The sequence below is a fragment of the Sceloporus occidentalis genome, unplaced genomic scaffold (assembly GCF_023333645.1).
Source record: "Sceloporus occidentalis isolate IW3139 unplaced genomic scaffold, rSceOcc1.0.p SCAF_133, whole genome shotgun sequence".
Taxonomy (NCBI): domain Eukaryota; kingdom Metazoa; phylum Chordata; class Lepidosauria; order Squamata; family Phrynosomatidae; genus Sceloporus; species Sceloporus occidentalis.
In genome coordinates this window covers 1515766-1543656 of record NW_028317113.1, presented here as the reverse complement: position 1 = coordinate 1543656, position 27891 = coordinate 1515766, and the positions used below count along the sequence as shown (strand labels likewise).

Below are 27891 nucleotides of genomic sequence, written 5' to 3'. Positions count from 1 at the left end.
ATCCTGCATCTTATTCAAACCACATATATATTCCTATCTGTTCTATTCCTCAGCTCCTCTGTCTCATTCATATTGATTTTCTGCACCATTTCACAGATAGAGCAACACCCCCAGTATCAAACAAATGCAGTTGGCCTGTTCAGTAAGAGCTATGCTTCCAGAAACGGCATATAAATGACATATTTAGACGGTATCTGCCATGTTTAAAGAATCTCTTTCACTCCCCTTCACACTGTCTGAATAGAAGTTGAGTCCGAGTGTTAAAAGAAGCAGAAGAGATTTTTTCTATTTATATTCACGGGATATATTTTTTTCCTTCTACTTAACATGTAATGGTTAATTTAGGCGTATGATTTGAGTTTCCTAATTAGAACTCTGGATTCATATACAGCCTTGTAAGTTAGTCTTACTGTTACCCTAGTGTGTCCTTTCTGATTTTTTTTATACAATGGGATGCCTGCTCATTGGGTCCTAGGTAAGCCACAAAATTAGGCCCCACATGATTATACCACTAGACATAATTCACAATCCACAGTAAGCATTTATAATCCTATATTGCTTGATGCGGCTCTGTACTTGGTCAATGAACTATACAGTAGCATAGACAGCCTTGTGGATTATCTGCCAGTGGCCAAAGGGCCACATGGTTTGGAGACTGTTGGTGTGAGGGGCCCACAGCCTAGTTAGTAGGAAAAGAGATCATGCAGTGCCACAAGGAAGCCTACAATATATACTGTATTACTGTGCCCTAATGTATCGCCTCATCTGCTATTAATCTACCACTAACATTACTGTCTATCAATTATGAAGAAAGACATATCCATATTTGAAAAGACACTATCATGCATAACAATACAAATATATAAGTTTGTTTACTTCCTTTTGGGGACCTAAGACTATTGTCCACCAAATGTCTGGTTGCACTGGAAATTAAATAGAGCATTGAACAATATTTATACATTTATGGAGGCATATATTGTTATGTTTTGCTGCTTTTGTATGTTCAATATTCTTTGTTTTTCTTTTCTTTCTTCTACTTTTGTGATTTGTACTAGAACTTGGGAACTTGGTGTATATGGATAAGATGCGTATATATCTTTGATGTTATTGTACATTGTATACATGCGTTTCAATTATGGTTAAACCAATAAACTTTGATTTAAAAGTGTGAGGAAATAATACCTGTCTCCCTTAACTTGATGAAAAAAGAAATGTATTTATGTATTTATGTACTTACATTCAATTAAATCCAAACTTCTAAACCTCAATCCTCAACTGCCCTTAATACTGAGTTTAATACTGGACCCCTTCACAAGGTACCAGAGTCCTTGCGGCAGATCATCACTAATGAAAAAAGTCATCTGGCCTTAATTATGGTATAACAAAACCTTACACTGTTTGGGTAAGTTAAAAAAAAGTCTCCAACAGCATGTTATTTCATGACGGAGAAATGTCACAGTTATATGCAGTCTTAAATACACTTAAGCACAGGGCCTGTAATGTCATGTTACAGTACTTGGATGATCATGAACAAGTTATTGGTTAAGTTTGATCAATAACCATTTTTAGCACCTAGAGTACACTGTTCTCCAATGCAGAACTATGATAGTATAGAAGTGTAGCTATGTCTTCCTTGTGTCCTTGACAATGAATGTCAAACACAGAGCAAATTAGGCAGCTTGCACAAACTTAAGGTTTCCATTGTCCTGATGAATATTTATGAAATTGGTGAAGCTGGTAAAAGTGATCTCCAATTAGAAGTTCTGCTGACAGCAGATTTCTACTGCTCTGCCTAGAAATGGTGAAGCTACTATAAGTCATCTAGTGACATTACAAAACTAGCCAGTCAATTACCGGACTTTGTCATTTTGTTAGATCTTATCAACCTTGAATTTAATAATGTGCAGAGGAAGATGCATAGAGTAAAATGCATCTCCCACTATTATGCAGCTCGAAACGCTCTACAATGTTTCTCATACAGTACTGCGTAAAAGTTTTAGGCAGGTGTAAAAAATGCTGTAAAGTAAGAACGCTGTAAAAAATAGACAGTTTATTTTTATAATTTAACAAAATGCAAAGCAAGTGAACAGATAAAAATTTAAGACAAATGAAAACAGCATCAATTCACTTGCACAAGGTCAGGGATTTTGTAGGCATATACAGTTAGGCCTGGAAATGTTTGGACACTGACACAATTTTCATAATTTTGGCTCTGCCTCCACCACAATGGATTTGAAATGAAACAACCAAGATGCTATTGAAGTACAGGCTTTAAGCTTTAATTCAAGGGGTTGAGCTAAATTTTTGTATGAAACATTTGGGAGTTGCAACCATTTTCATACACAGTCCCCATATTAAAATTTTAAAAGGCTCAAATGTAATTGGACAAATTAACACAATCATAAATAATGTTCATTTTAAATTCTTTGTCAAGAATCCTTTGCAGGCAATGACTGCTTGAAGTCTGGAACGCATGGACATTTGGATGCTTTGCCAGGCCTTTATTGCAGCTGTCTTCGGTTGTTGTTTGTTTGTGGGTCTTTCCGCCTTAAATTTTGTCTTCAGCAAGTGAAATACATGCTCGATCGATTGAGATTAGGGCATTGACTGGTCCATTGCAGAATATTCCACTTCTTCCATCTGCTTCTGTCTTCTGTCACATCAATAAACACTAGTGACCCAGTGTCATTGGAAACCATGCATGCCCAAGTTGTCACACTGCCTCCACCGTGTTTTACAGATGATGTGGCATCATGAGCCGTTCTAAGCCTTCTCCATACTTTTTACTTCCCATCATTCTGGTACAGGTTGATATTAGTTTCACCTGTCCAAAAAATGCTGTTCCACAAACTGGGCTGGCTTTTTTAGATGTTTTTTGGCAAAGTCTAATCTGGCCTTTCTATTCTTGAGGCTTAGGTTTAGACCTTGTGATAAACCCTCTGTATTTGCTCTTGTGAAGTATTCTCTTTATGATAGACTTGGCTGGATGTTGTAAAAGGGTTTTTCTTTACCATAGAAAGGATCCGATGACTGCTGTCTTCTATGGATATCCCGGCCTTTTTTGTGTTGCAGTGTTTTTTTGGTGAAGAGAGGGGTACATATTAAAGAACTATCATTCCTAAATCCTAACTCCAATTTTGATGTGAATATCCCCAAATTGAAGCTGTGGGACTACACTTTAAGATCATATTCATTATTTAATTGTTATTTGAACTTATTTTGGTAAACAGCCAAAATAACAAAACTTGTGTCGGTGTCCAAACATTTCCTGAATCCTAGTTGGGTGTAATATTATACAATTATACAAAACAGGTGCTAATGATTCTCAATTGAATATGAAGATTAAAACACAAACATTAACTGCAACAGAAACAACAGAGGAACAGCCAAACTCACTAGCAAGGTGAGGTTGCTGAACACAGTTTAGCCATACAAAAGCCATACACCGTGGCCTAGACTGAGCACAGCATCAAGACACAAGACAGTTAAACTGCATCAGCAAGGTCTCTCTCAGGGAGAGATGTCAAAGCCGACAGGGGTTTCCAGATGCCCTGGCTATTTTGAAGAAGCACAAAGAAACGTGCAATGTTGAGGACCATAGACGTAGTGATCAGCCAAGGAAATTTAATGCAGCATTGTGCTTATTTCCCATTTGAAATTTGAAGATGTCCATCAGTGCCATCAGCTCAGCATTGGCAGAAAACTGTGGGAACCTGGTACACCTGTCTAATATTCAGAGAAGTCTTGCCTGACGTTGTCATGGTGGAACACTTCTGACCAAAAAGTCATACTTCTGATGTGGAAACAGTGCCAAGTGACTCACCTATTCACAAAAACACAGGAACTAGGGTGCAGATAAATGGCAGCAGGTATGCTCTGGACATATAAGTCAGAATGTATAATATTTGGCTGTTACAAAAGACACAAAAACTAAAGTTTGTTTACCAAAAGGGCTGGAGAGTGGTACGAGAATGAGTGTTTTGCACAACAGTGAAGCATTGTGTAGGTTCCTTGCAAGTTTGAACTTGTATTTCTGCAAATCAAGTTGGGGATTTGGTCAGAATGAATGGTCTCCTCAATGCTGAGAAGTACAGGCAGATACTTATCCTTCATGTAATACCATCAGGGATGCACCTGATTGGTCCCACATTTATTCTGCAGCACGACAATGACCCAAAACATACAACCAAAGTCATTAAGAACTAGCTTCACTGTAAAGAAGAACAAGGAGTCCTGGAATTGATGGTATGGCCCCCCCAACAGAGCTCTGATAGTTCAGAGGGAAGCATCTGAGGCTGATAAATGATAAAAATAAACTATTAGCGTGTCTATTTTTGAAAGCATTCTTACCTTATAGCATTGTTTCACACCTGCCTAAAACGTTTGAAAGAGAGAGAAGGTCTGCCAACTAAACAGTTTCAACAGTTTCATAAATTAACTGTATCAACTAAAGAGAAAAGGCCTGATAAAAAGTAAGCTGAAAGAACCTATAAAAACATATATACCTTGAGCTAGCCACCATATTTAAATTTTTATTGTCAGACGCACATCCATAGACATACTCATAATAAAATGAGGCACATGAAAGAAAGGAAATTGCTTGAACTTTGTAGACCCAGTTCAATGTTTCTCCTGTTTTATATGTCAAACTGATCTCATAGATAGGATTTGGGGATCTGAAATAACACTAGGGTCTCAATTGTTTCTAAAAAAAATATATTGTCACGGTTCCACTCTGCATCCCGGACTCTGTCTGACTAATATCGCTTGTTGCTTGTCCACTTGCAGCCCCTGGAGGTTACTCTAACCGGCTTTTGAGCTCTGGCTTCAAGTTGGTGGTGCCAGCTGGGCCTCCTTCACCTAATGATCTGGTGAAACTCTGTCCTTAAAGTATATCATGTTTACATCATTCAGGGCCTTTGCATTGTTTGTAGCTGCAGCTTGCAGTTGTAACTCTGTCATTGGCCGTGACATATTACTGTTAGCAGTATCCTGTTTCCATCGTGCCGCGTCGAGCCACAGCATCCTGTCCAAGGGCTGTCCAGCCACAGTGCCCTGCCTAAGGGCTGTCCTGCCACAGCGCCTTGTCCGAGGGCTGTCCAGCTACAGCACCCTGTCTGAGGGCTGTCTAGCTACATCTATCGATCTGGCCTACTCGCAGTCCTGTCAAGAAGAATGCATTGATGAATGCTTGTTTCTCTCTGTGCCTTCAACTTATTTCACCCCTGCATCTAGGCTGCTCCTTGACTCCCTTGCTCGGGTTGTGACAATTATATTATATAGCTATAGAATGGAAAGGGTGCTCAGGAAACCAATGGTAAGACACATTTGATTAATTACTTGCCGGTATATTTGCCCACATGCCTATTACAGCATGGTGCTCTAAAATGTTACCAAAACCTTATTAATGTTTTAGGGGAGTTGCAATTAAACCACCTCCCATTTAACCCCTGGACAGTAAGCTGCAATCAGACTGATGAGAAGCCAACAGTCCAGGGGTTAAATGGGAGGAGGTTTAATGGCACCTCCCCTAACACATTAATAAGGTTTTGGTAGCAGTATAAACTGCTTTGTGTGCCCACTATGTAGGAGGTGAGAGTAGGTTCTCACCCTATTGAGAGTGTGCCTTGACGTGGCGGGTGAACTTAATTCTGCTTTGGCCAATTTATATAACCAAAACCTCTCATTTATATTATGTTTATATATTTGTTGCCAACTTTATTAGGGTGAGAAGCCCTGACAGTTTTTGTTTTTATATACATTGTACAGCCAACACACTGTATTTGCAGCATGCTCACACTGTTTGGTAGGCCTTATATTATACATTTGTATTATTTGAACCTGAGACTAGCTTAGCGCACCGACATTTTTTCTTTTCCCTGTTTGTGAATAACTTTATTTGCTTCCCTGCATGGGTATCCACGGGGGGGGGGTGTTCTTGGCGCAGCAAGAGAGGTGCACTTGCCCACACTGGAAATTTGACTTGCCCATCTACCGACAAAGGAATGGTGCATTTTTTATTTAATCACATGACGTTACTGCACAGACTCATTGCATTGTCATGCACATCCCTCTCCAGAAGTCCATAGTGGAGCAGTGCTGGAATCCTGCACTGGCTAACCCGGGGAGAAATAATAAAAATAACTGGGTTGTGTCTGTCTGTGTACAGATGAGCCTACTACAACATTAGCCGGGAGTTAATGTTAACAGGGAGCATTGGCAGTGCCAATGCTTCATATTATTTTGATGATGCCACTAACCATTGGAATGGGCAGCGTCTTTTAGCCCCACCCATGCCCCGCTTTATCCTGCCTATGCCCCACCCCCGGAAACATTTCAGTGGACGGCCACGCACTCCTGTTAGATTTTGAAACAAGTTATTAGAAAGAAACCATGTATGTATACATTTTTTTCACTCTTGGGCAGGAGCTTTCTTTCCACCATGAGCTGATTGATCAACAAGCTTATGTGAATTAATACTATCTTCATCTTTATCCAAGGAAAATAAATAAAATACTTACTTTGATCATTATAGTTTTGGACACATCAGAAGTCATGCATTGAAAGAGAAAAGTTCTAAATTTGGATCCGTCACCATGGAAACCAATAGTAGTTCCCTGCTAGTTGATCTACATTTAACACTTTGCCAAATAAATGCTTTTTATATGTCAACCATTTGTTTGTGCATGTTAAGGCTAGAGTTATGTTCTTTCTCCTTCTACTATTTAAGTTTAACAGTGGTGATACATTGTTTTTGTTGTATCTGTCCACCATGGACTACCATAGCGAAAAGGGTGGTTGAAAAGTGGAACAGCCTACTAGCAGAAGTGGTAGAGGATAATTCAGTGGGGGAATTTAAACATGCATGGAATAGGCAAGAAGCTATCCTGAATCTAAGACAAGAGCAAGGACCGATTAAGGTCTAAGTCTACACATCTAGTTGACTTTGACACTGTCATATGAAACAATAATTAATTTGCATAAACAGTATACACACACACCCAGAATACAGTTAAAGCAATTAGCAGATCAGTCTGCTGGGAAAGTCTTCTATCCTGGCTACCAGGATTATAGACTATATTTGGCAGTGGGATGTGGACTTGGATGGGCAAATGTTGTTATTTGACTCAAGAGTTACTATCTTACAAAGATCCTATTACATTATATTTATAAAGCGCCGACCGATTCCGCAGCGCTGTTATATTCATTAGAACAGTTTATAAACACATACAAGGAAAAAGAAAAAATGTCGGTGCGCTAAGCTAGTCTCAGGCTCAAATAATACAAATGTATAATATGAGGCCTACCAAACAGTGTGAGCATGCTGCAAATACAGTGTGTTGGCTGTACAATGTATACAAAAAACAAAATACTGTCTGCGCTTCTCACCCTAATAAAGTTGGCAACAAATATATAAACATAATATAAATGAGAGGTTTTGGTTATATGAATTGGCCAAAGCATAATTAAGTTCACCCGCCACGTCAAGGCACACTCTCAATAGGGTGAGAACCTACTCTCACCTCCTAGGGGTTTTTTTTTATAAACACATACAATAACAAACTGGTGCAAAGGAGAAGAGGGCCCTGCTCTTGCGAGTTTACAATCTTGTCGGTGGTTGAGGGGGAAGTGAGACAATAGGAGAGGACTGCTTGGATGGGGATGAGTTGATCTGGTTCTGATGAAGCTGTTGATTGTTCAGATGGCTTGATTAGGGTGATGGTTGGGAGCAATGTAAAGGAATGTTGTACGCTTCCCTGAACAAGTGGGTTTTCAGAGAGGTGTTGAAAGTTGCGTACGAGGCAGAAAGTCTGACGGAACGGGGAAGGGAATTCCACAGGAGGGGAGCGGCGCGGGTGAAATCTTGAATACGGGAGTGGGAAGAGGTAACAACAGTAGAAGAAAGCCGCTGGTCGTGAGAGGAGCGAAGAGGGCAGGTAGGGGTGTATTTGGATAGGAGGAGAGAGATGTAAGGTGGTGTCGAGTTGTTGAGGGCTCTATAGGGTCAGAAGTTTAAATTTGATTCTGAAGGGATGGGGAGCCACTTAAGTGATTGGCATAGTGATTAAAAATGAGACTTGTGTAAAACTAAAGTTCCTTCAGCTTGTCTCATTGAAACTTGAGGGGTGTTAAAACCCTATACTGTCCATGCTCTAGGATGTTTTCTGTGTAGCAAGCTAATGTACTGGCTATGTGATGTGGCTTCACTGCATTCAATCCTGAACCAGACCGCTAGGGAAGTATGCATATTTTTGCAGTGTGCAAGCCTGTATGTGTACCATTTGGAGAACTTCTAACAGGTCACTGTTTTTTAATACCACTGTTTATTTTCAGACGTTAATCATATTTGTAACATTTTCTATCAATCATGGGATACCCTAGGTGGGTACTAGGTGGAGGAGTCACATAGCTCTTCCGTGTCTAGATACCCATACCCTGTGCACCAACCACATTGCTTTTTGGAGGTATCACCTGTAACATATGTGCCTTTTGGCAACTGCAGTGTCTGAAACAGAGCCAAGGCTGTTGTCAATTTAAGTTGTAAACATGGACCACTGTGTAGTTATTATTATTATTATTATCCTTTATTTATATAGCGCCAACAGTTTACGCAGCGCTTAATACAATACATAAATTCAAGGGATATGACAAGACAAGAATTGACAGACTAAGACAAACCGATACATTTGGAGGAGAGAGCCCTGCTCGCAAGCTTACAATCTAGATATCATTATTGAACCATAACCTTGTAACACTGTGTACACTTTGAATTATAGATATTTGCATTTATACTAGAGACAAGGTTTCCCACAGGAGGCTTCTTTGGAAGAATATGATAAAGTTGTAGACCAATGTCTCGGAGGATAAAATGACTGTGTTGTTTGTGAAATAGATTTGACCGTTCAGACACCCACTGGGAATGTTTGTCAGCTTCTTGCTTCTGACATTCAGTGTATTTTTGGCAGGCTATAGTCAATTCCTGCACTTTCAATAATCCATCACTATTGTTACAGTGAAAAGTATAATAGGCACCTTTCAACTGAAAACATGAGTTCCTCCTTAGCTGCGCTTGGCAGGCTGCACGATCAGCTTTTGAAAGTGCCTCATGTTTTAGACACCTTGGCTGATACTTACATTTCTGTATTGTATTGTAGCTTGCAGACTCCATGTTGGGAAATGGTAGTGGGTGGGCAAGTTAGTTTATACTATAGTTTGGTTACAACAAACATTAGAGACACTAACTGTGCATACATCCTGGTGGATATTTCAACAAAACATATAGTAAGGTTTCTGGAAATGCTTCTTTTTGATGTGTGCTAAGATGGAATCATAAGGAAAAGGAAAATTTTGGAAAAGGTAAAAGAATATATTTTACTTAAACTGTACAATTGCACTATTTTTTGAGATGCTGAATGTTATGCACACTAGTGTAGGAATGCAATATATATATATATATATATATATATATATATTGCGTTTGAAGATTCATGGTGTGGTTGACACATAACTTGTTATTAACTATTGAGTGACATACAAATTTCTACTAAAGCAGACAAATAACACTCAAAAATGTTCAAAGTAGAATAACATCTTTAATCCCTGGAAATCTATCCACATTCACCACTGACAGCAGGAAATCTTAAAAGGTTATTGTTTGCATATTCTGACCTTTTTTTCAACATGCAAATAAATAATGAAATTGAAAAAAATAAAATAAAAGTCATCTTAGATATGTGAAGTCTGCTGAGAGCTTTTATTCTGTAGGCTACCTCCCCTTGTTACTGTACAGATGCAGCTTTCACTCCACTTATTGTTAAGTGGCTGAGCTGGCCCGTAACCTCAGCCTACCCCTGCATCTATCACATACAATTGATGGAGTGGAAACAAGACAAAGAGAAAGTCCCACTTTTTTTCCTAGGCTTCACTGGGCAACAAATGCATCGTTAATCTGGTGCACATGCATAGAAGTGGCTCCGGCAGCTGTCTTCCTGCTACTTTGTCTTCTGGGTAACAGAAAGCGAAAGGAAGGGTGTACATGTATGCAGAAGCAAGGGCCTGTCACAGCAACCAAATTACTTAAAAATACACCTTCACCAAAGTAATTTAGGGAGGTGGGAAGATTGTGTTCTTTAATTTTACCTTTTGTGTTTTAAACACAGTAATAACTATTGCTGGCAAATGTGTAATTATGGTAATGGAAGATGTTAATAAATAACTTCCCTAATTTTTCTCCTGTTACTCAGGAAACTGTAATGTTTCCCTCAATTCTTGTGTGGGTCATTACTTAGAATGTTTGCATTGAAGATATAGTTGTAAAAAATAGTTAACAGTTGTTAATGCAAATGCTTAGAGATGAGCAAGATGGACAGCGGCACAACAGCAGCATGGCACCGGCACTCAGAAAAGCTAGTTGAATAACGGAAATCCATAGAGACTACAAAAGTAGAGGTGATGACTTGGCCCTAATTCCACCGCCTCCATTCTTGATCAGTTGACCGGGCGTCACACATGAGCCCACACTGGTTCACTCAACAATAGAGATGTTTAGACCATTTTTCCTAAACCATGTATAAGTTGAATTTTGAAGGTCATTGTGTGGCTTTACACAGTATATATGGATATGCCCAGGTATCTCTTCAGTTAATGCTGAAATTAAAACACAAAAAATCCAAGTGCCTTCCTTAATATGTTCATTCGTTCGCCTATAGCCAAATATTTTATATTTTGTATATAACTAAATAACGTACTTGTATATAGTACAAAGCTCATTAAAGTAATGTATGAATACAAATGTATGTAGCAGTACACATACACTTGCATGCAAACAGTTGTGCTATCTATACAGAAACATGGACAAATACAAGTCTTTCGGGCCAATATTTCATCAATCTAAAGTAGATTTACGGTTCTGACAATGGTCCTGGGCTGTTAAATACACTGCAGCTCAATCAGTGTCCCTTGATCTCTTATTATACCTATAAAACTTTCAATTTTCGCCTCTGCCTTCTCCCACTGCCTGCTCCTCCTCCCACTTTTGTGCTGTCAGCCCCAATCTGCAGCTGCTGTCTCTCAACAGAGAGGCTGGTAATTCGAAAGTCTCAGTTGATCACGGTTCCCGCAGAACAATCTGTAATATATGTTAACAACCGCCTTGTGTAGTCATCCATCTTCATAGAAAGAGGGCCTTTCAGAGGAGTGCTGAGCTGCCCAGCCAGGGCTAAGAAGGATCTATCTTTTGCCTGATTAATAAAGGCCTTTGGAAGTTGAATCAAGGTTAGACAAATAGGGGATCGGAAAGTCTGGCAATTTGGTAAATAAAATGAATGGGCTTCCTAATTAGCTGTTTCCTCCTCTCTCATGTTCTCTAAAAAGCAAAACAAATCCTGTAAACTGAAGTCAAGGAAACAGACTATTGAAAGTACGAAGCAGGGGAGGATAATATGGACTGATTGTTTCTGTACTGGCAGAGAAGTAAAGGACACATAAGATAGTGAGCTAGTGGGGTGTGTGTACAAGTGTGCAGGTTTACATACCCCAACTGTGTTATTGGACTATATGGTGTTGCCTTTAAGTGCTGTTTTCAATAACTATTTATTTACATGAATGTTTAATACTTTAATTCGACAAAGACAAATGGAATCAGTGCTAAACTCCTGACACAAATGGAATCAGTGCTAAACTCCTAACACACAGTGCTGTTGCCAATGTTTCTTCCAGAGGCAGCTTGGAACTCTCTAGTGAGCGATGCTACAGGGGACAGGCGATGTTTTACGTGCTAAGCACATCAGCACTCGGCAGCCCCAGTCTGTGAGAGCGTGTGGTCCACTGCTTTGTGATTGAGCTGTTGTTACTCCTAAATGATTCCTCTTCACAATAATAGCACTTACAATGAACTGGTGCAGGGCATACATTTCATGTCTTGTGGCAAAGGTGGCATCCTTTGACAGTGCCGCTTTTAAAGTCAATGAGCTCTTCAGAAAGACACATTCTACTGCCAATGTTTTTGAAGATTGCATGCCTGTGTGCTTCATTTTATATACCTAATAGCAATAGATGTGGCTGAAACAGCTAAACTCAATAACTAGGAGGGGTGTCCACATACTTTTGGTCATTTAGTGTACTTGGGAACTGCCCAGTTTGTCAGTTGCTTCTTTCAAGAGGCAGACGAGCAGCATTTGGTTGTGCCAGTCAATTAACTTCCACGTCAGGTTGATCCTTCAGCTTTAGATGTATATATGGTTTTTGAACCATTTTGGTCATACAGGGTCTCAGCAAAATACATAATATATGAAGGTTCAAGCCACAAAACAACTCCAAGGTCTTAAAACAAGGGTTTACAGAAGCTCAATGTTCATGCAACAGAACTGAGCCCCGAAGGTCTGTGTTGGTCGATTTATAAAGGTCTAATTCATTGATTTTGCATGTGTGTCCCTATATACACTCAACTCAAAACATTTAGATTTCCAGAAGAGAAGTTAAGGCTATAATTATGCTATATTTTTGTCAAGTAATTTTGTTAATGTGCTATGGAACAGCAGAACATAAAGCACAGTCGTTTCATTGCACATTAAAGATGGTAGAGACCGACTAAATTGCTAGCCAGCAGAGGGCCCTTTTAATATTTTTTTTATTCTTTATTCGTGTATATCGCTATAACTTCTACCACTTTCCACTCTATTGTCCAGGCTAAAAGTGCTTTCTCTGAAAGATGTTGTAGAATTGGATGCATGACTCCACAAGTTCGCCAGTCCTAATGCACCAATTTTTATTCAATTAAAATTCAATTAAATAACTCAGAAAACTGAAGCATCAAAGCTGACCAATCAAGGCTTGATTAACAGCGGAGCCTGTTACCATGGAGACATGTTTTCATAATGTTAATAATGATTGCTCTTGCTAAAGCAGAGGATGTTTCATCCATTAAAATGACTCTTGTAATTTTTTTCTTTAATAAAATAAAATACAATTCTCTAATAGCTTAATTTTTTTGTTTTGATTTTGAACGAAGAATTTGTGTTTGCCTAGAAAACAGCAGGGGTAATTTGAGAAAGAGAATTTTCAATGTTCCACTAAAGGAGGCAAACATTTACTCCTTAGATGCCAGGTCAGCATGGCACACACACCATGACAGATTACAAAATGACAGCAAAACAGAGATAATGGTAGGTAAAATTAGCTGTGATTCACAGATTTACAAAATATAGAACAATAATTAAGAAAGTTGAGACTAATATGTGTTGGCTTTCAAAGTGGGTATTTAGAAAAAACAACAACTTTTTTGTGTTTTTAACTTTAGAAAGCATCAGGGCTGGTAATTCAAAGTGATAAAATATTTTACTCATGTCCATGTAAACCATATATGCAATAGATGAATGAATGGTACAGAATACCTCCTAACATTTCAAAATGTGAAAGAGGGACACTTAAAACACGCTTTGTTTTTGTCAGCATAGTCATGCATATTAAAATAACCAACACATTGAATTGAATTCCCATGAGGCTCAGCTAGACATACTACTTCCATAATGCTGGCTGGGCCTCATGGGAAGTGCAGCAACAGTAAAGCTGCAGATGCTAGCTGTGAACAAAAATTCCCATGATTCTCAGCCAGCCAGGTGTCCACCATAATGCTGGCTGAGCATCATTGGAAGAGTAGTCCACAGCAGAAATTTTTTTAAGTTAAAAAAAGGCTAATGTTAGCCTTCCTCCCAGGACCCTTACACACTGCTTTTACACACACCTGCCCATAAACACACATGTACACATACACTGCCTTTACACACACACATATACACACACACACACTGCCCTTACACACATATACACGTACACTGCCCTTACACACACACATACATGTACACTGCCCTTACACACACACATATACACATACACTGCCCTTACACACACATATACATGTACACTGCCCATAAACACACACATATACACTGCCCTTACACACACACATATATATATACATACACTGCCCTTACAAACCAGCTAACAAATACCTATACTGCTCTTACACATATCGGCCCACACACAAGCTTACAAAAACATACATACACATACACTGCCCTTACACCCCTTTCTCCCCATCTCTTACCTCTTCCACCATCCTTCTGCCTTCATCCTTCTGCCTTCATCTTTCTGCCTCCATCCTGCATCCTGTGGTGGGAGCGCAAGGCCTGTCACTTCAGACTGTTTTACTGCTCCCTCATCACTGATTAAGGAGCAGTAAAGTGAGGTTTGAAGTGAGAGACCTCGCTCTCCCTAATGTTGAGCCGACTAGAGGGAGATTGTTATCTCCCAGCTAGCTTGCAGGCTGCAGCTGCTGATCGGGCGTCTGTGCGCCAAGTTGAGTATCGCTCTCGCCTCACCCTTCCTCTGCCCCTGCAAAGTGGGACAGAGGAAGGGATAGGCGGGACAGCGGGACACAGACCCGAAATCGAGACTGTCCTGGCTTAATCAGGACAGTTGGGGGACATGGTACAGGCCAATTGGGTTCCAAACACTAGTGGGCACTTGTTTTTGTATAAATAGGTCATACAATCAGGATATTTTGCTATCTTTAACCTCATGTTGAGCAATCCAGTAATTTTCATTGAGCCACAGCTCAACATTTGCTATATTTCTTCCATTCAAATATTCTACCATTATTGTACATAAAATGCAGGTGAAGCCAATATACTCTACTAAGAAACATAGTCACCCTCTCATAAGGATAAGTAGAATACGCATATTGATGATATGGTTTCATGCAAATACAAGGCTTTCATATTATCTTCACTATAAGCAACTAAATCAATTATACAAGCCACAAGTGAAGTTAAAGACCCTTATAACTCAATCCTACCTTTCATCAAACAATCCTCACTGATTGAACCATAACACATTGAACATTCAAGACATAATACAATTGATCTGCCAAAGACTCTACATAAAATATCTTTTTTTTTTTTTTTGCGTGTGTTAGGTTATAGAAGATGTACTTACATGATCAATGAGCTCTTTTACCAAACCATTCCACTGGCCTTTTTCATCTTGGGATCCATATTTACCATCTTCTACCAGGCGTATGTCATAGTCAAACCCCAGGATTCCTGATATGTTCTTCAATAGGTCAATGCAAAAGCCCTCAAAACGGTCCTTGCCAAAAAGTGGAGTAGCAGACTTCTTAAACATCACATAAGGTTCTTCCTAGAGGTATTTGCAAAAAAAACACCAATAAATTAGAGATGGTATGTGCCTGTTGGAAGATTCACAGATCTGGACTAAAAAAACACATTTATGTATTTAGACATCATTAAATCAAATTAGAGTATGATAGCGTCATCTACAGACTGTGAAACCTTAAGAATTTGACCATATACTCCTTATATTAAAGGTCAACTTCTAATCAGTTGACTGTTGCGCTGCAGGGAACTTGGATCCTCCCCTCTGGCAGCCGGCGGACGTCTGTGCGATGCACGCAGACAGCGTCCGCTGCTGCCGGCACTTTTTCTGGGGCTTCTTTGACAGAGCGCTGGCATCACATGACCTTCTGGTGTTCATTCATAGAAGCCCCGGCGGAAGTGCCGCCAGCCGCAATGGAGGTTGTCTGCACGCAGCGCACAGACCTCCACCGGCTGCCCCACTAGACACCAAGGAATCTGAAGCACGGGGGACAAGTCTAGGGATGCACTGGTAAGTCAGGGGAGTGTAAGAATGTCATATGGGGGGTATAAGGGCTTTCTGGAGTGGCATATAGTTTACATATGAATTAATATTTACTAGTAAAACTTTTTCCTTATAGGGTATCTTATGACCCCTGGATGGACATAAGAGATATATGCACATTTAAATGGACACTTTCACCTATATAGCATTATAGATTATTTTTTTCTCCTATTATTATTATCTTTTATTTATATAGCAACAGCAATTTACACAGGGCTTAATACAATACAGATAGTCAAGGGGTATGACAAGACGAGAATTGACAGACTAAGACAAACCGATACGTTATGAAAAGATGAGAATTGACAGACTAAGACAAACCGATACATTAGGTAGAGAGGGCCCTGCTCGCAAGCTTACAATTTTGAGACTAGCTAACTGAAGTCCATGAGGAAAACCTAAATATAAATGTATACCTTATTTCTTCTATACCTAACATCATCCAGTGCTTTTTTGTACTTGTCAGTGTTTCTCTCATCTCATACCATTAACGAACTTTTACGTAGAAATTAAAGCCAAATAGGTATGTAAAGTTGAAGAGTTAATCTAGATGTTAATCTATCATAGTTTCATTGAGGTAGATGCCTAGAAACTCAGACCAGTCATGAAAAAGTTTAAAGAACTACCAGATGAGTTACGTTGCTGTACCACAGAGAAGGTTACAAACTGGAACATACTGTGTCTGCAAAATTCCATGTACAGACATGTCAAATAAAGGTATTTATAGTAACGTGTAAATGTGTTCCATAATTAGCAAGAGAACAGCTTTTATAATGTATAAGCTACTATAAATTTTCAGCTGTTACCATGTAGAAGAGTGCATTTTTTTAACAGCAAAGGACATTTAAATATATATTTTGTTATCATATTTTTTGACCTCACATTCACAAAAGTTTTCCATCATTATTATTAAAAAACATTCAAACATTAAATTTTAAAGCTATTTTTCTAAATTGACTTCTTGGCCAAAAGTTCTCTCACGGCTGTGAAATTGCTGTTGCGTGTATATCTAAGAGCGGTATCTGAGGGTTAGGTCATAGATTTCTTGTTGAACAAGTAACTTCAATATTAACAACAGAAAAAGGGAAACTTAAATAGGAAATCGGCCATCTACAAATTTGTCCTCTGGCTTTTACATACAATTAAAACCCATCTCATTCAGGACAGCCCCCTCCTTTAGAATTATGAATAGTTCCATTCAATCAAATGGGAATCTTTGACCTGATAAAATGTTAGCCTATAAATAGAGCACATGCCCAGAAGCAACCCAAATTACAACATAATTTAATTTGCCAAAAGCATGTGAAATCCATAGTTGCCATTTAAGAAAAAAAAAAGACTTTCTCTGGAAATACATTCAATGAGGAAATAAGGAGAAAGACATTTAGTATTAATCAAAAATGAATTTGGTAGGTATTCACATTGCAAAGTTGAACTAAAAAAGTTTGTTTTCCAGCATAGTGGACTTAATTTCAAATTTGCGTAAATTCTGAAAGCCTTGTTTCCTTCCTAAAAGCGGGTTTGTATAGAAATTCAGATATTTTAGCGCACAGCATCACAATTGAACAATTTCTACCTGACAGGGTAATTCACTGTAAGGACAAGATATCCGCAATTAAAACCAGTTTTTATTTCACAACAGAATAGTTGGATATGCTGTAAAAACACATATAAAGCATAATTATAAATGATATAATATAAAAATTCTCAGAGGTGCTGAGACAAACATTAGTTTTACTCCCTAGCACGTTAAGCAAAAACACATTATGAGATTTGTCATTTTTATATAAAAACCACATGGAATATAGAAGGCAAGAGTGTCAGCTATCAGGACATGCGGGCATCCCAGTGTTCACTTGTGCACTGGCACTGTTAAAGTATTCTCATAATACATAGGGCACAAAAAGAATGTATGTTGGGTTTGTTTCTTTCAAAACTAAAATTAATCTGAAAATGAAAATTGGTTGAATGTTCACTCTTCTATATTTCCTTACCAACACTGTTGTGATGATGAGCGTGCGGTTTGTCAAGGACTCACTGACGTTTGGTCCTCTTCCTTTAGGAACATCTGTGATGTTCAGTCCATCTGAGGGGTTCCATGTTCCCACCTGTAAAGTGTTAAAATAGAGATTATCAGATATGAAGGAAACCGACCTTAAACCTATTCACTATTTTGCTTCCAAGTTTATATATCTGGATTCTAGCACTTGACAAGAGGACACAAATTTGCATCACTAAATGGTAGCTATTTTCTTTTCAATTCTTTGTTTCAATAAAACATCTGTTATCTGTGCCTTTACGTAATGTGAAACATAATAAAATTAATTATTAATTTTGTATTTATACTTAAGCATTAAAAATTACCTCTTGTATTTGTGTGAGAGCTGCCACCTTGTTTCTACGTCACATTTGGAACTGTTACTCAACCTAAGATTTTTGTTTATAACTTCACAGTTTTTTCACATCTCCATTGCTAGACTTCTACGTGCAAAATAGTGCAGGCAGAATCTTTCTATATGAGGTGGCAGTAGGTTTTCAAATTTTCACTGAGGGAGCATGGGAAATTAACAAATATTTGCATGAAATAGCATGAATATGCCTTTCATAAAACCAGATGTGATTCCATAGCTGGAAGGCATAAAAAAATAAGAAAACAGGACATCAAGTAAAAATCATAATGGCTAATTAAGGATTTTCAGTGTTTGATTCAATTATGATTTTAGAGCACCAGGGGCCTAAAAAAGGTTCCATTTTAAGGAACCTTGCTAATTTAACGCAAACAAAGGAGAACATTTCATTTTAGCTATATATACAGTTGTCCTTGAGAAACCTAGTTTTATCTATTTGTGTCAAACACCAATATTAGATTGCATCACTTCATAGAACTTGTTAGCGGTGACACTATTGAATGTAATTTGGGGTGTACTGAGGCCAGAAAATGCCAAATAGCATCACTCTTCTGGTTTTTTTTCCCACCAGATTGGATCTGTAATGCTGTAATGATCAGTTAGCAGAATATTATTTTGTAAGCTGATTCCTTTTATTGGTTCATTGTGCTATTTAAATAACTAAATACAATAAAAAAATGTATCATAGAAATTATTTACAATAGTGCAATTGTTGTATAATTTATAAAAGCTTCATTCACAAGAACAATGCATTTTAACCTCTTAAGGACCATGGTATTTTTTTCTTTTTTCACCTTTCACAACCAAAATTGTTTTAACATTTTGTTCAAATATGGGGAAAATTGAAAAAACAACACATTTTATGACTTTTTTGAAAGATCGTTTACTCTTTTACAAATGCTAATAAAAAATGCTAAATATATTCTAATATTTGTCCTGAGTTTAGAAATACGCAATGTTTTTATGTTTTTTTTGAAAATTATAGAGAAATAAGTACAAGTCGAATATTGCTACTCCAAAAGATTTTTTTTTTATCTGGTCATTCTACTCATGTCCTATTTGGGACATAAAATAGGAATTTTAACATCTTGTCATCCCGCCCCATGTCCTTTTCGGGACATCTTTCAACCATTCTAATTCAATTTACCCAATCAAACCATATATTTTGGAATAAACCTGTAAACTCCACAGGACATTTCAAATGCTGGGATGTAATCTCTTTCCATTAACTAATTCTTTTACCAGCCTTTGTCAAAGTTTCTGGTAGTATGCTTTTGTGTTTTTTTAACACACATTTCAATTCATGTAATTCACAGCTCCTGCTATGTGTCACTGCCAAACAACAGGGACGCATGCGGGCAATGTTTTTAAGATGGAGACAGCAGGTTTTTAGAGACAGACTGAATGTGGGGGGTGAACGAAAGGTCGGAGTCAAGGGTGACACCAAGACAGCGGGCATGAGGAGACGGGGAGATGATAGCACCATTAACATTGAGGGAAACTGATGGGGGGATCTTAGCGTTGGAGGGAGGGAATATGAGAAGAAAGCAAGAAATGCAAAGTTTTTGACACTTCTAAATCTTGAATCCAGTGAAAAAATATATTTGAAACAAATAATAGAAACACAAAATGTGTCCAAGCTACTGTGGGGCAAATGTTTTTATTCAAATTAGTTTGCATAATATAACAATACTAGACATTCCTCAGGATTCTTCTATAGTTCTCCATCACTCGAGTAGAGTACCCTACACTTTTGTTACAAGTTACAATATCTTATACTCCGCTCTATAAAGTTTATTTCAAGTCTATTTGCCAAGAAAGTAAACAGCTCCTGTCAGCTTTATTCAAGGTTAGAACTTGCTACACTACCTGAGATGGCATCCAAACCTCTCCCTTAATGTTTTGGCAGGAAATTTAAACACTAGCTTTGATTTTTCAAAACAAAGCTGAATCAGAGCAATTCTCATATTCCATTATTAAATCCACAAATATCGTTGCCAATTTCCTCAAAAAAATATCGGTCATAGTTGCGGGTCAGCAAGGGCAGAACCCCAAAAGGGTAAAGTCACAAAGGGGTAAAGCCACAAAAAGGTAAAGCCACAAAGGGGGCAGTCAATGTTGCATGACCCTGCAAGATTGAGTTTCTGTCATGGTTTATGCATTATAGGGACTGTTTCTTTAATTACTCAATACCTAATGTGATCACTCTGTAATGGTTTATGCATTATAGGTACTGTTTCTTTAATTACTCATTACCTAATGTGATCACTCCCTATTTAAACCTCTTTAACTGTGCTGCACGAGTACTTTATCTCTACAGGTGATCCAAGGAAGGGCCCCACCGCTAAGACCGGAGCTGTATTTACTAAGGATTCATCTGCTTAAACATCTCCTTTACCTGAACGAAGATCCCTGCACCTACTCCTCTGTTTCTGAATTACTTTACTTTACTCCTTTTTGCCTACCTCTCATTGCACAGCACTGACGGATTCCCCGTATACATACCTCTGAACTTTATCCTAGTTTATTCTTCATTTCTGCTGCACCTTACTAAAGGATTCCCCTTTATCAGACCGCTTAACGTTTACTCAAGTATATCTGATTGCCTACTGATTTGGATCCTTATAACGCCATTCACCCCTTCAGCTTGAAGAGACTTTTGCTACTTACCTACTCCATTGGCTCTCCAGCCGACTGCTCTGTTTGTCCAGCCTCATAGCTGCTCTCCAAGTCACTTGCAATATTTCACTACAGCCCTTCTGAGAGACAGCTACCAGGACTCCCCCTCCAGCTAACCTCCGGTATTATAATTTTACTTTGGGCTCACAACCTGGACAAGAAAAAATGTCGGTGCGCTAAGCTAGTCTCAGGCTCAAATAATACAAATGTATAATATGAGGCCTACCAAACCGTGTGAGCATGCTGAGCATACAGCAAATACCTCTCATTTATATTATGTTTATATATTTGTTGCCAACTTTATTAGGGTGAGAAGCGCAGACAGTATTTTGTTTTTTGTATACATTGTACAGCCAACACACTGTATTTGCAGCATGCTCACACTGTTTGGTAGGCCTCATATTATACATTTGTATTATTTGAGCCTGAGACTAGCTTAGCGCACCGACATTTTTTCTTTTCCCTGTTTGCACATATTTGAGGTTGTTGGCTCCTCATTAGTCTGGTTGCAGCTTGCTGTCCAGGGGTTAAATGGGAGGAGGTTTAATTGCACCTCCCCCAACACATTAATTTGGTTTTGGTAGCAGTATAAACTGCTTTGTGTGCCCACTATGTAGGAGGTGAGAGTAGGTTCTCACCCTATTGAGAGTGTGCCTTGACGTGGCGGGTGAGCTTAATTATGCTTTGGCCAATTCATATAACCAAAACCTCTCATTTATATTATGTTTATATATTTGTTGCCAACTTTATTAGGGTGAGAAGCGCAGACAGTATTTTGTTTTTTGTTCACAACCTGGACAACCTACACCCTAAACGGTAGTGAATTAGGGGTAACGACAAATGAGAAGGATTTGGGAATTGTTATAGACAACAAACTAGGCAACAATGTGCAATGTCAGTCTGCGGTTGTTAAGGCCAGTAAGGTATTGTCGTGTATACAAAGGGGCATCAAGTCGCGGGATAAAGATATAATTTTGCCTCTGTATAAATCAATGGTAAGGCCGCACCTTGAATATGCTGTGCAATTTTGGGCACCTATTCTAAAGAAGGATATCATAGCACTAGAAAGGGTGCAGAGGCGGGCTACAAAATTAATAAAAGGAATGGAGCACTATAGTTATGAAGAAAGGTTAACTAATTTAAATCTGTTTAGTTTAGAAAAACGTCGCCTCAGAGGGGGATATGATAACATTATATAAATATTATATATTATAAACAGGACTATGCATAGGACACGTGGTCATGCGTTCAGACTGGAAGAAAGGAGATTTAGACTAAAGCAGAAAAAAAACGGTAAGCTGCTCTAAAAAGTTTTAGTGAACATCTGAATTTCCTTATCCACAGATATTGTTGATAATTTTATTGTGCCATGAGATTAACTAATTTTTTTTCATATATCTTACTGAACTGTTCTGGATACTCCACTGCTGTGTACATAGGCGTTAGGCTTTTGAAAGTGACATATATCATGAGCAGTAGATTCATACCTGAAGTAAAATGTGTGTGAAAAAACCCTCCCAAAATTACTATCACAAACTTTGACTAGGGCTGGTAGTAGGATTACTGCCTGGAAAAGGTTAAAATACCAGTATTAGAAATACCCTGGGGTGTCTAGTTTTACAATATATATGGTTTGATGTGGGTAAATTGAAGTAGCCGGCTTCAAAGATGTCCCAAATCGGACATGGGGTAGGACCCCCGAGGGCGGAGAGTGCCAGGAGTACCAGGGACCGAGAAGCCGCCTAGAGAATTAGCCAGGTCAAATCAGGAAAGCTAAACAAGCCGAATCTGAAACCGGAAGCAAAGTAAACTAGCTGAGTCTATACCAGATGTTCAGGAACCAGAAGCCAAATCAGAAGAACAGGAGCAAGGTCAACAAGCCGGGTCAAAGCGAGGAAATCAGTCTCAGTAAATAGCAGATACACCAACCAAGGGCAACCCAGAAGTGGAAGTCCCAGGCTTAAATAGGGAGAGATGAGGCGTTTACTGAGGGTAAAGGTCACCCGAGGTTTTGACCACACGGTGGTGCTGTGGTAGTGATTTGCCGCAAGGTTGACCACGCGGTGAAGACGCCGGACGGGTAGCGGGTGCAGACTGTATACTCGCTACCTGGGAAGGTCTAGAAGCCGCCCGGGAAGCCACCTGTGGTGGACGCATCGCGAGAGCAGCCAAGCAGCGGGACTCGTGTGAAAGGTAAGTCCTTAAAAGCAATATGCTACTTGTCAGAAAAAAAAGTCAAAAACATTGGGTATTTCTAAATTCAAGACAAATATTAGCAGTTTTTTTCATTGGCTTTTGCAGAAGAGTAAAAGATTTTTCAAATCAAAGTCAGAAAAAGTAGTTTTAAAAAAAAATTAGATGATATGATAAAATAATGATATCGAAAGAAAGCCCTGCTTGTCCTGGAAAAAAAACAACAATATATAACGTGTGTGGGTGCATTAACATTTGTTATTTACGTGATGATGTTTGATTCTATAAGGAATTCTGTTTCATCTCTGTTTCCTCTAAGGTTAGGATAAGTCTGTTTTGTTTTGACATAGCAGCTGTGTGGGTCTACTAGCCAGAGCGGAAGGACAAGGACAATATGATGTTTTGCCCATAATGAGCTTGAGGGGCTTGTCCCGCATGGAATTAATGGAACTTGCAGGGCTAGGACTCTTGTTCAAATGTTGGTGCCTATGGCTCAACAGCTGGCAGGTTGTCAATGGATGGTGTATATCTGGGTGGTACTGCTGGCTTGGGGAATGTGATGCTATGTTAATAATCAATTTGATTATTACAAACATTTTTTTTTGATCATGAAGGCATATTTAACCCCTTCTTTACTGAGTGTATTTTGAATCCAAAAACCTGGGGATTTTTTTTTTTTTGCATTTTTACATTAGATTGCTGTCCCACTTCTTCCGCACAAGTCTTGTCCAGCACTGAAGGGGTTAACTGCTGGTGTCTTGGCAGAAGGATTTGGTGGGTGTACACACTCAGGGTAGAGGTCGTCCTGTCACATTTGGTGCCAGCTAGGGAATGCTTTCTTGCTATCTGGACAGCCAAACCACCACCGAGATTAATCATCCTGCAGGCAGAGGAAGAGCGATACCTGGATCATCAGCTATGCAAGAGGAGTTCAGATGGCGGATGCAGAGGGCATGAGCCTGATCCGCTGGACCTGTGTCGGCCAAGGAAGAGCTGGAGTAGAGGGATTTTATCAGTCGGCAGCTCTGGACAGAGGCTCTCCAATGGGAACAGGACTACCAGGGAAAGTCCCTCCCAACCAGTGAGGACATGTACCGGCTCCAGCTAGATGCACAAGTGCATCTGGGAGTGCAGCCTTAAGAAGAATTGGTATCCAAGTTCGATGGTTTGGTCCAGACAGAGATAGTGCTGGATGACAGATATAGGGCTCTGCAATGGTATGCAGCACAAGTGTGTTCTTGGCTGGAGGATGACGATCCCACAGAGGGCTATGACTTCTGCGGGCTGGGATTATTATTTGATGCTTTCCAGGAGGATCTGTACTTTGGTAGTACAGCGAAGTGGCACAGCCGGTTCATCTCCCTGGCGGTAGCAGGAACACCAGGGAGGGGATGCAGATGGCGTCGCTCCCCAGTAGCTGAGTAAAGGCCTGGGAGATTGCACAGCTGCCTCATCTCCCCAGAGCAGCAGGAGCATTCGGGAGGAGTACAGGTTGTCTTGCCACACCATGCCATCGCTGTGGTGAGTCAATGACAGAGATCACTGTGTTTAGCCAAACAAATGTGGTTGTTTACTGGTTCCGACTGACTGCTGTCAGTATAGGTTTTTGGCCACATTTTTCTCAACGGCATAGAACATCATGAAAGTTTCAGGGGATTAACATAAATTAGTATTTTAAGATACCATGTAAATTAATTTAAGGAATTAAAGGTTTTGTTCAACTTGCACATCTTTATTGTTGCGTAAACAAAATCTGGTCTATAAAAGTTATTAAGTTCTTTCTAATAAAGTTTAATCACATGAAAACACAGTTTTAAGAAGCTTTTCCAGTCTCTATAGTAGCAATCAGTGGGTTATCTAGCTTCACATGACAATTTAGCCTTCCAGGAAAAATTCTACATGAGGAGACATTAAAAAAAAAAAAATCTTGGAAGGGTTTAGGCATTCAGTACTAGGAATAATGTTTACCTATAAGAGTTTTCACAGTTACATTTCTTAAAGAGACCTTTTTTCTTTAACTGTTCGGTAAACAAAAAGATCTTACATTAGAAGTAAGGTGTAAACAATCACAGTCTGCAGTGGTATATTTTAGTTGGGTGCTGCCCTATGTCTGCCCCAGCACTACCTACATAAAGATTGATCAGAAATAACCACAAAGTACAGGAAAGTAATAACATAGCAATAATATAGTATGAAATAGTATGTGAACACTGTGACCTAGTTACTCTTGTTGATCTATTTGGCATCCTAACTATATATTCATATTATGTCCATTCAACTTGTAAACAAATGCAACAAACATATAGGGCCCCCCTGGACGGTCAGGAAGGGGGAACATGACTGCTGTCCCCCTGCCTGGGGTCAGTAGTTCATGGTCCGGTTCAGGATATGGGTTGCAACATTGTTGCTTTAATGTACTGGGGAGGAATAAAGGGGAAACTTTCCTTATTCTGACCTTCAGTCATTTGACACTCTGGACGAGCTTTGCTTCACCATGGCGTCTGAACAATTAGAAATGGCCCTAGTGGCATTTCTACAACATCATGACAGGGCCTCGTTGATGGAGATGGTTGAGAAGGCTGCTCCAGCTCCCGTTCCTCCAGTTCCTGAACAGGCTGATGCTGCAGAAGGGAACAGCAGGCGATCCAGGCGTTCCAGACCTCCTTCCCGTTTAAGCCCTAGTCCTTTAAGGGGCGGAGGGAGAAGATCTCTGCCTGTGTCCCGGGATACGAGGTCTGCACGATCCGGCAGACCTCTGCAATGTCCCACACAGAGAGAACAGTAGCGGGAGGCGTGTCCTCCTTCCCCCGCTGCAGAAGTTGATCCGGGGGTCGTGTGTGCTGCCGGCCCATCCTGTGAACGCAGCCGTAGCCCCCACTCACCAGGCAGAAGACGGAGAGAGGCGGCGAGTGTGGCGTCGGGACGGCAACAGCGGCGTGATCAAGTTTCTTCGGGTCAACAGACGACTCCTCGTGAAGGGGGGAGGCGGGCTTCCAGGGCAGCCTCTCGCCCCCACCCTGCTCCTCTTGCTGCACGAGGCCGGAGTGCAGCCTGCAGACGGCGTGAGGATTCTCCATCGTCCATCACTTCGGGAAGCAGATCTACCTCCTCCAGATGTGACGATCTGTCGCCCAGACTTTCTCCTGCTGCTAGCATCGATGGTGAGTGCTTGGGCCAGACGGCCTGGGGCACAGATGTTAGGGGATTGCGGGAATCACAGTGTGGGAGGGAGGGTTCTGGGGCTGACCTGGCAAGGGTCCTCGGGGATTTATTGGGTAAACTTGGTAATTCTGGGTCAGCTGATCCTTTCCCTGTCCTTGGGAACTCACATTTAGCTGCTGTTTCGGGTTCTTCCCCTACACCGGCTGTCCCTACTTTATGTGAAGTTGCGCCATTGAGTATGCATGTCACTTTGGATGTTAGGGAAAAAATTTGTAGCCTAGAATTTGTTGATTTGCTGTCTCTGGTGCCTGTAGACAAAGAGACCGTGGACAGGCCACGAAGGATAGAGCAGAGTGAGGCTGAAAAAGGCAAACACGTCCCACGTACTTTTGGTAATTGGCTTCAAGGTTTTTCAGTTTTTGCTAGCATTCTGTGCGAGCGCTTTCCTGACAGAGGCCCGTCGTTGTTTGCATATCTTGATCTTATCTGGGGTGCCTATAAAATTTATGGTGGTCAGTGTTGGTTTAAATACGATCAGCAGTTCCGTTAGAAGATGGCTGTTCGTCCCAGCATGCGTTTTGACATGCAGGACGGCAATTTGTGGTTGTTGTTAATGACCCCTAACAGACCGCTGCCCTTTCATGGGGGGGCCGCCGCATCAGCCCCTGGAGCGGCGGCAGGTGCAAAAAAGGGTGTTTGCTGGCTCTACAATGAGAGTCATTGCAGGTGGTACAGCTCCTGCCGTTTCCGCCACGAGTGCTCCCATTGTGGAGGACCGCACCCGGCGGTTAAATGTTTTAAGAGGAGCAGAGTAGGTGGCAGCAAGTCTGGAGGGAAGGAGGATACCAGCCGGGGCGAGGACCCCGGTGAGCGTCCTAAAGATGCTCCCTTGGTTAGACCGGTACAACAATAGGCGGGAAGCCTTGCTGCTTATGGATGGTTTTAGTAGAGGCTTTTGGATCCCCTTTGAATACTCTGATGCTCCTTCTATGGCTAATAACCTTAAATCTGTTTCATTGAATGAGGATTTGGTTGCAGCTAAGTTGCAGAAAGAGGTTGATTGTGGCCGTATGGCTGGCCCCTTTGTTTCACCCCCTTTTCATAATTTAAGAGTATCCCCACTAGGTTTGGTTCCCAAAAAGGAGCCTGGCAGTTTCAGGATGATTCACCATCTCTCATATCCTGTTGGTTCGTCAGTTAATGATGGTATTGCTCCTGAGGAGAGTCAGGTTCATTATGCTTCCTTTGATAGGGCATTGGAGTTGGTTAGGGTGTCTGGGCCTGGCTGTCTGTTGGCCAAAGCGGACATCGAGTCAGCTTTTCGCCTCCTTCCCATTCATCCCGAATGTTTTCATTTGCTTGGCTGCTTCTTTCGGGGTTTCTATTACTTTGACATGTGCTTGCCTATGGGCTGTGCGATCTCCTGTAGTTACTTTGAGGCTTTTTCTTCCTTTCTGGAGTGGGTGGTGGTCCAAGAGTCTGGTCTATCTACCTTACTTCATTATCTTGATGATTTTTTGTTTGTTGGCCCTTCTAATTCTGACTGCTGCACTCTTTTGTTGAACGTGTTTCGTAGAATTTCTGGTGAATTCGGTGTTCCTCTGTCCGAGGACAAAACGGTTGGCCCGGTCACATGTTTGTCCTTTTTAGGGATTGAAATTGATTCCTCTTCTATACTATTCCGGCTTCCTCAGGCAAAATTGCTCTCTCTGTCTCATCAGGTAGCCAGGGT

General features: G+C 40.2%; 1 protein-coding gene across 1 annotated transcript in view; it reads right to left on the bottom strand.

Annotated features, from left to right (window-relative positions):
- LOC149281390 (glutamate receptor ionotropic, kainate 3-like) overlaps positions 1–27891 on the bottom strand; it is a 108847-nt gene that overhangs the window by 42238 nt on the left and 38718 nt on the right. The window contains exons 10-11 of the mRNA XM_089499342.1: positions 17712–17825; positions 14995–15198 (exon numbers count right to left, since the gene is read on the bottom strand). Coding sequence (XP_089355468.1) covers positions 14995–15198; positions 17712–17825 — 318 coding nt within the window. The remainder of the gene's footprint in view (positions 1–14994; positions 15199–17711; positions 17826–27891) is intronic.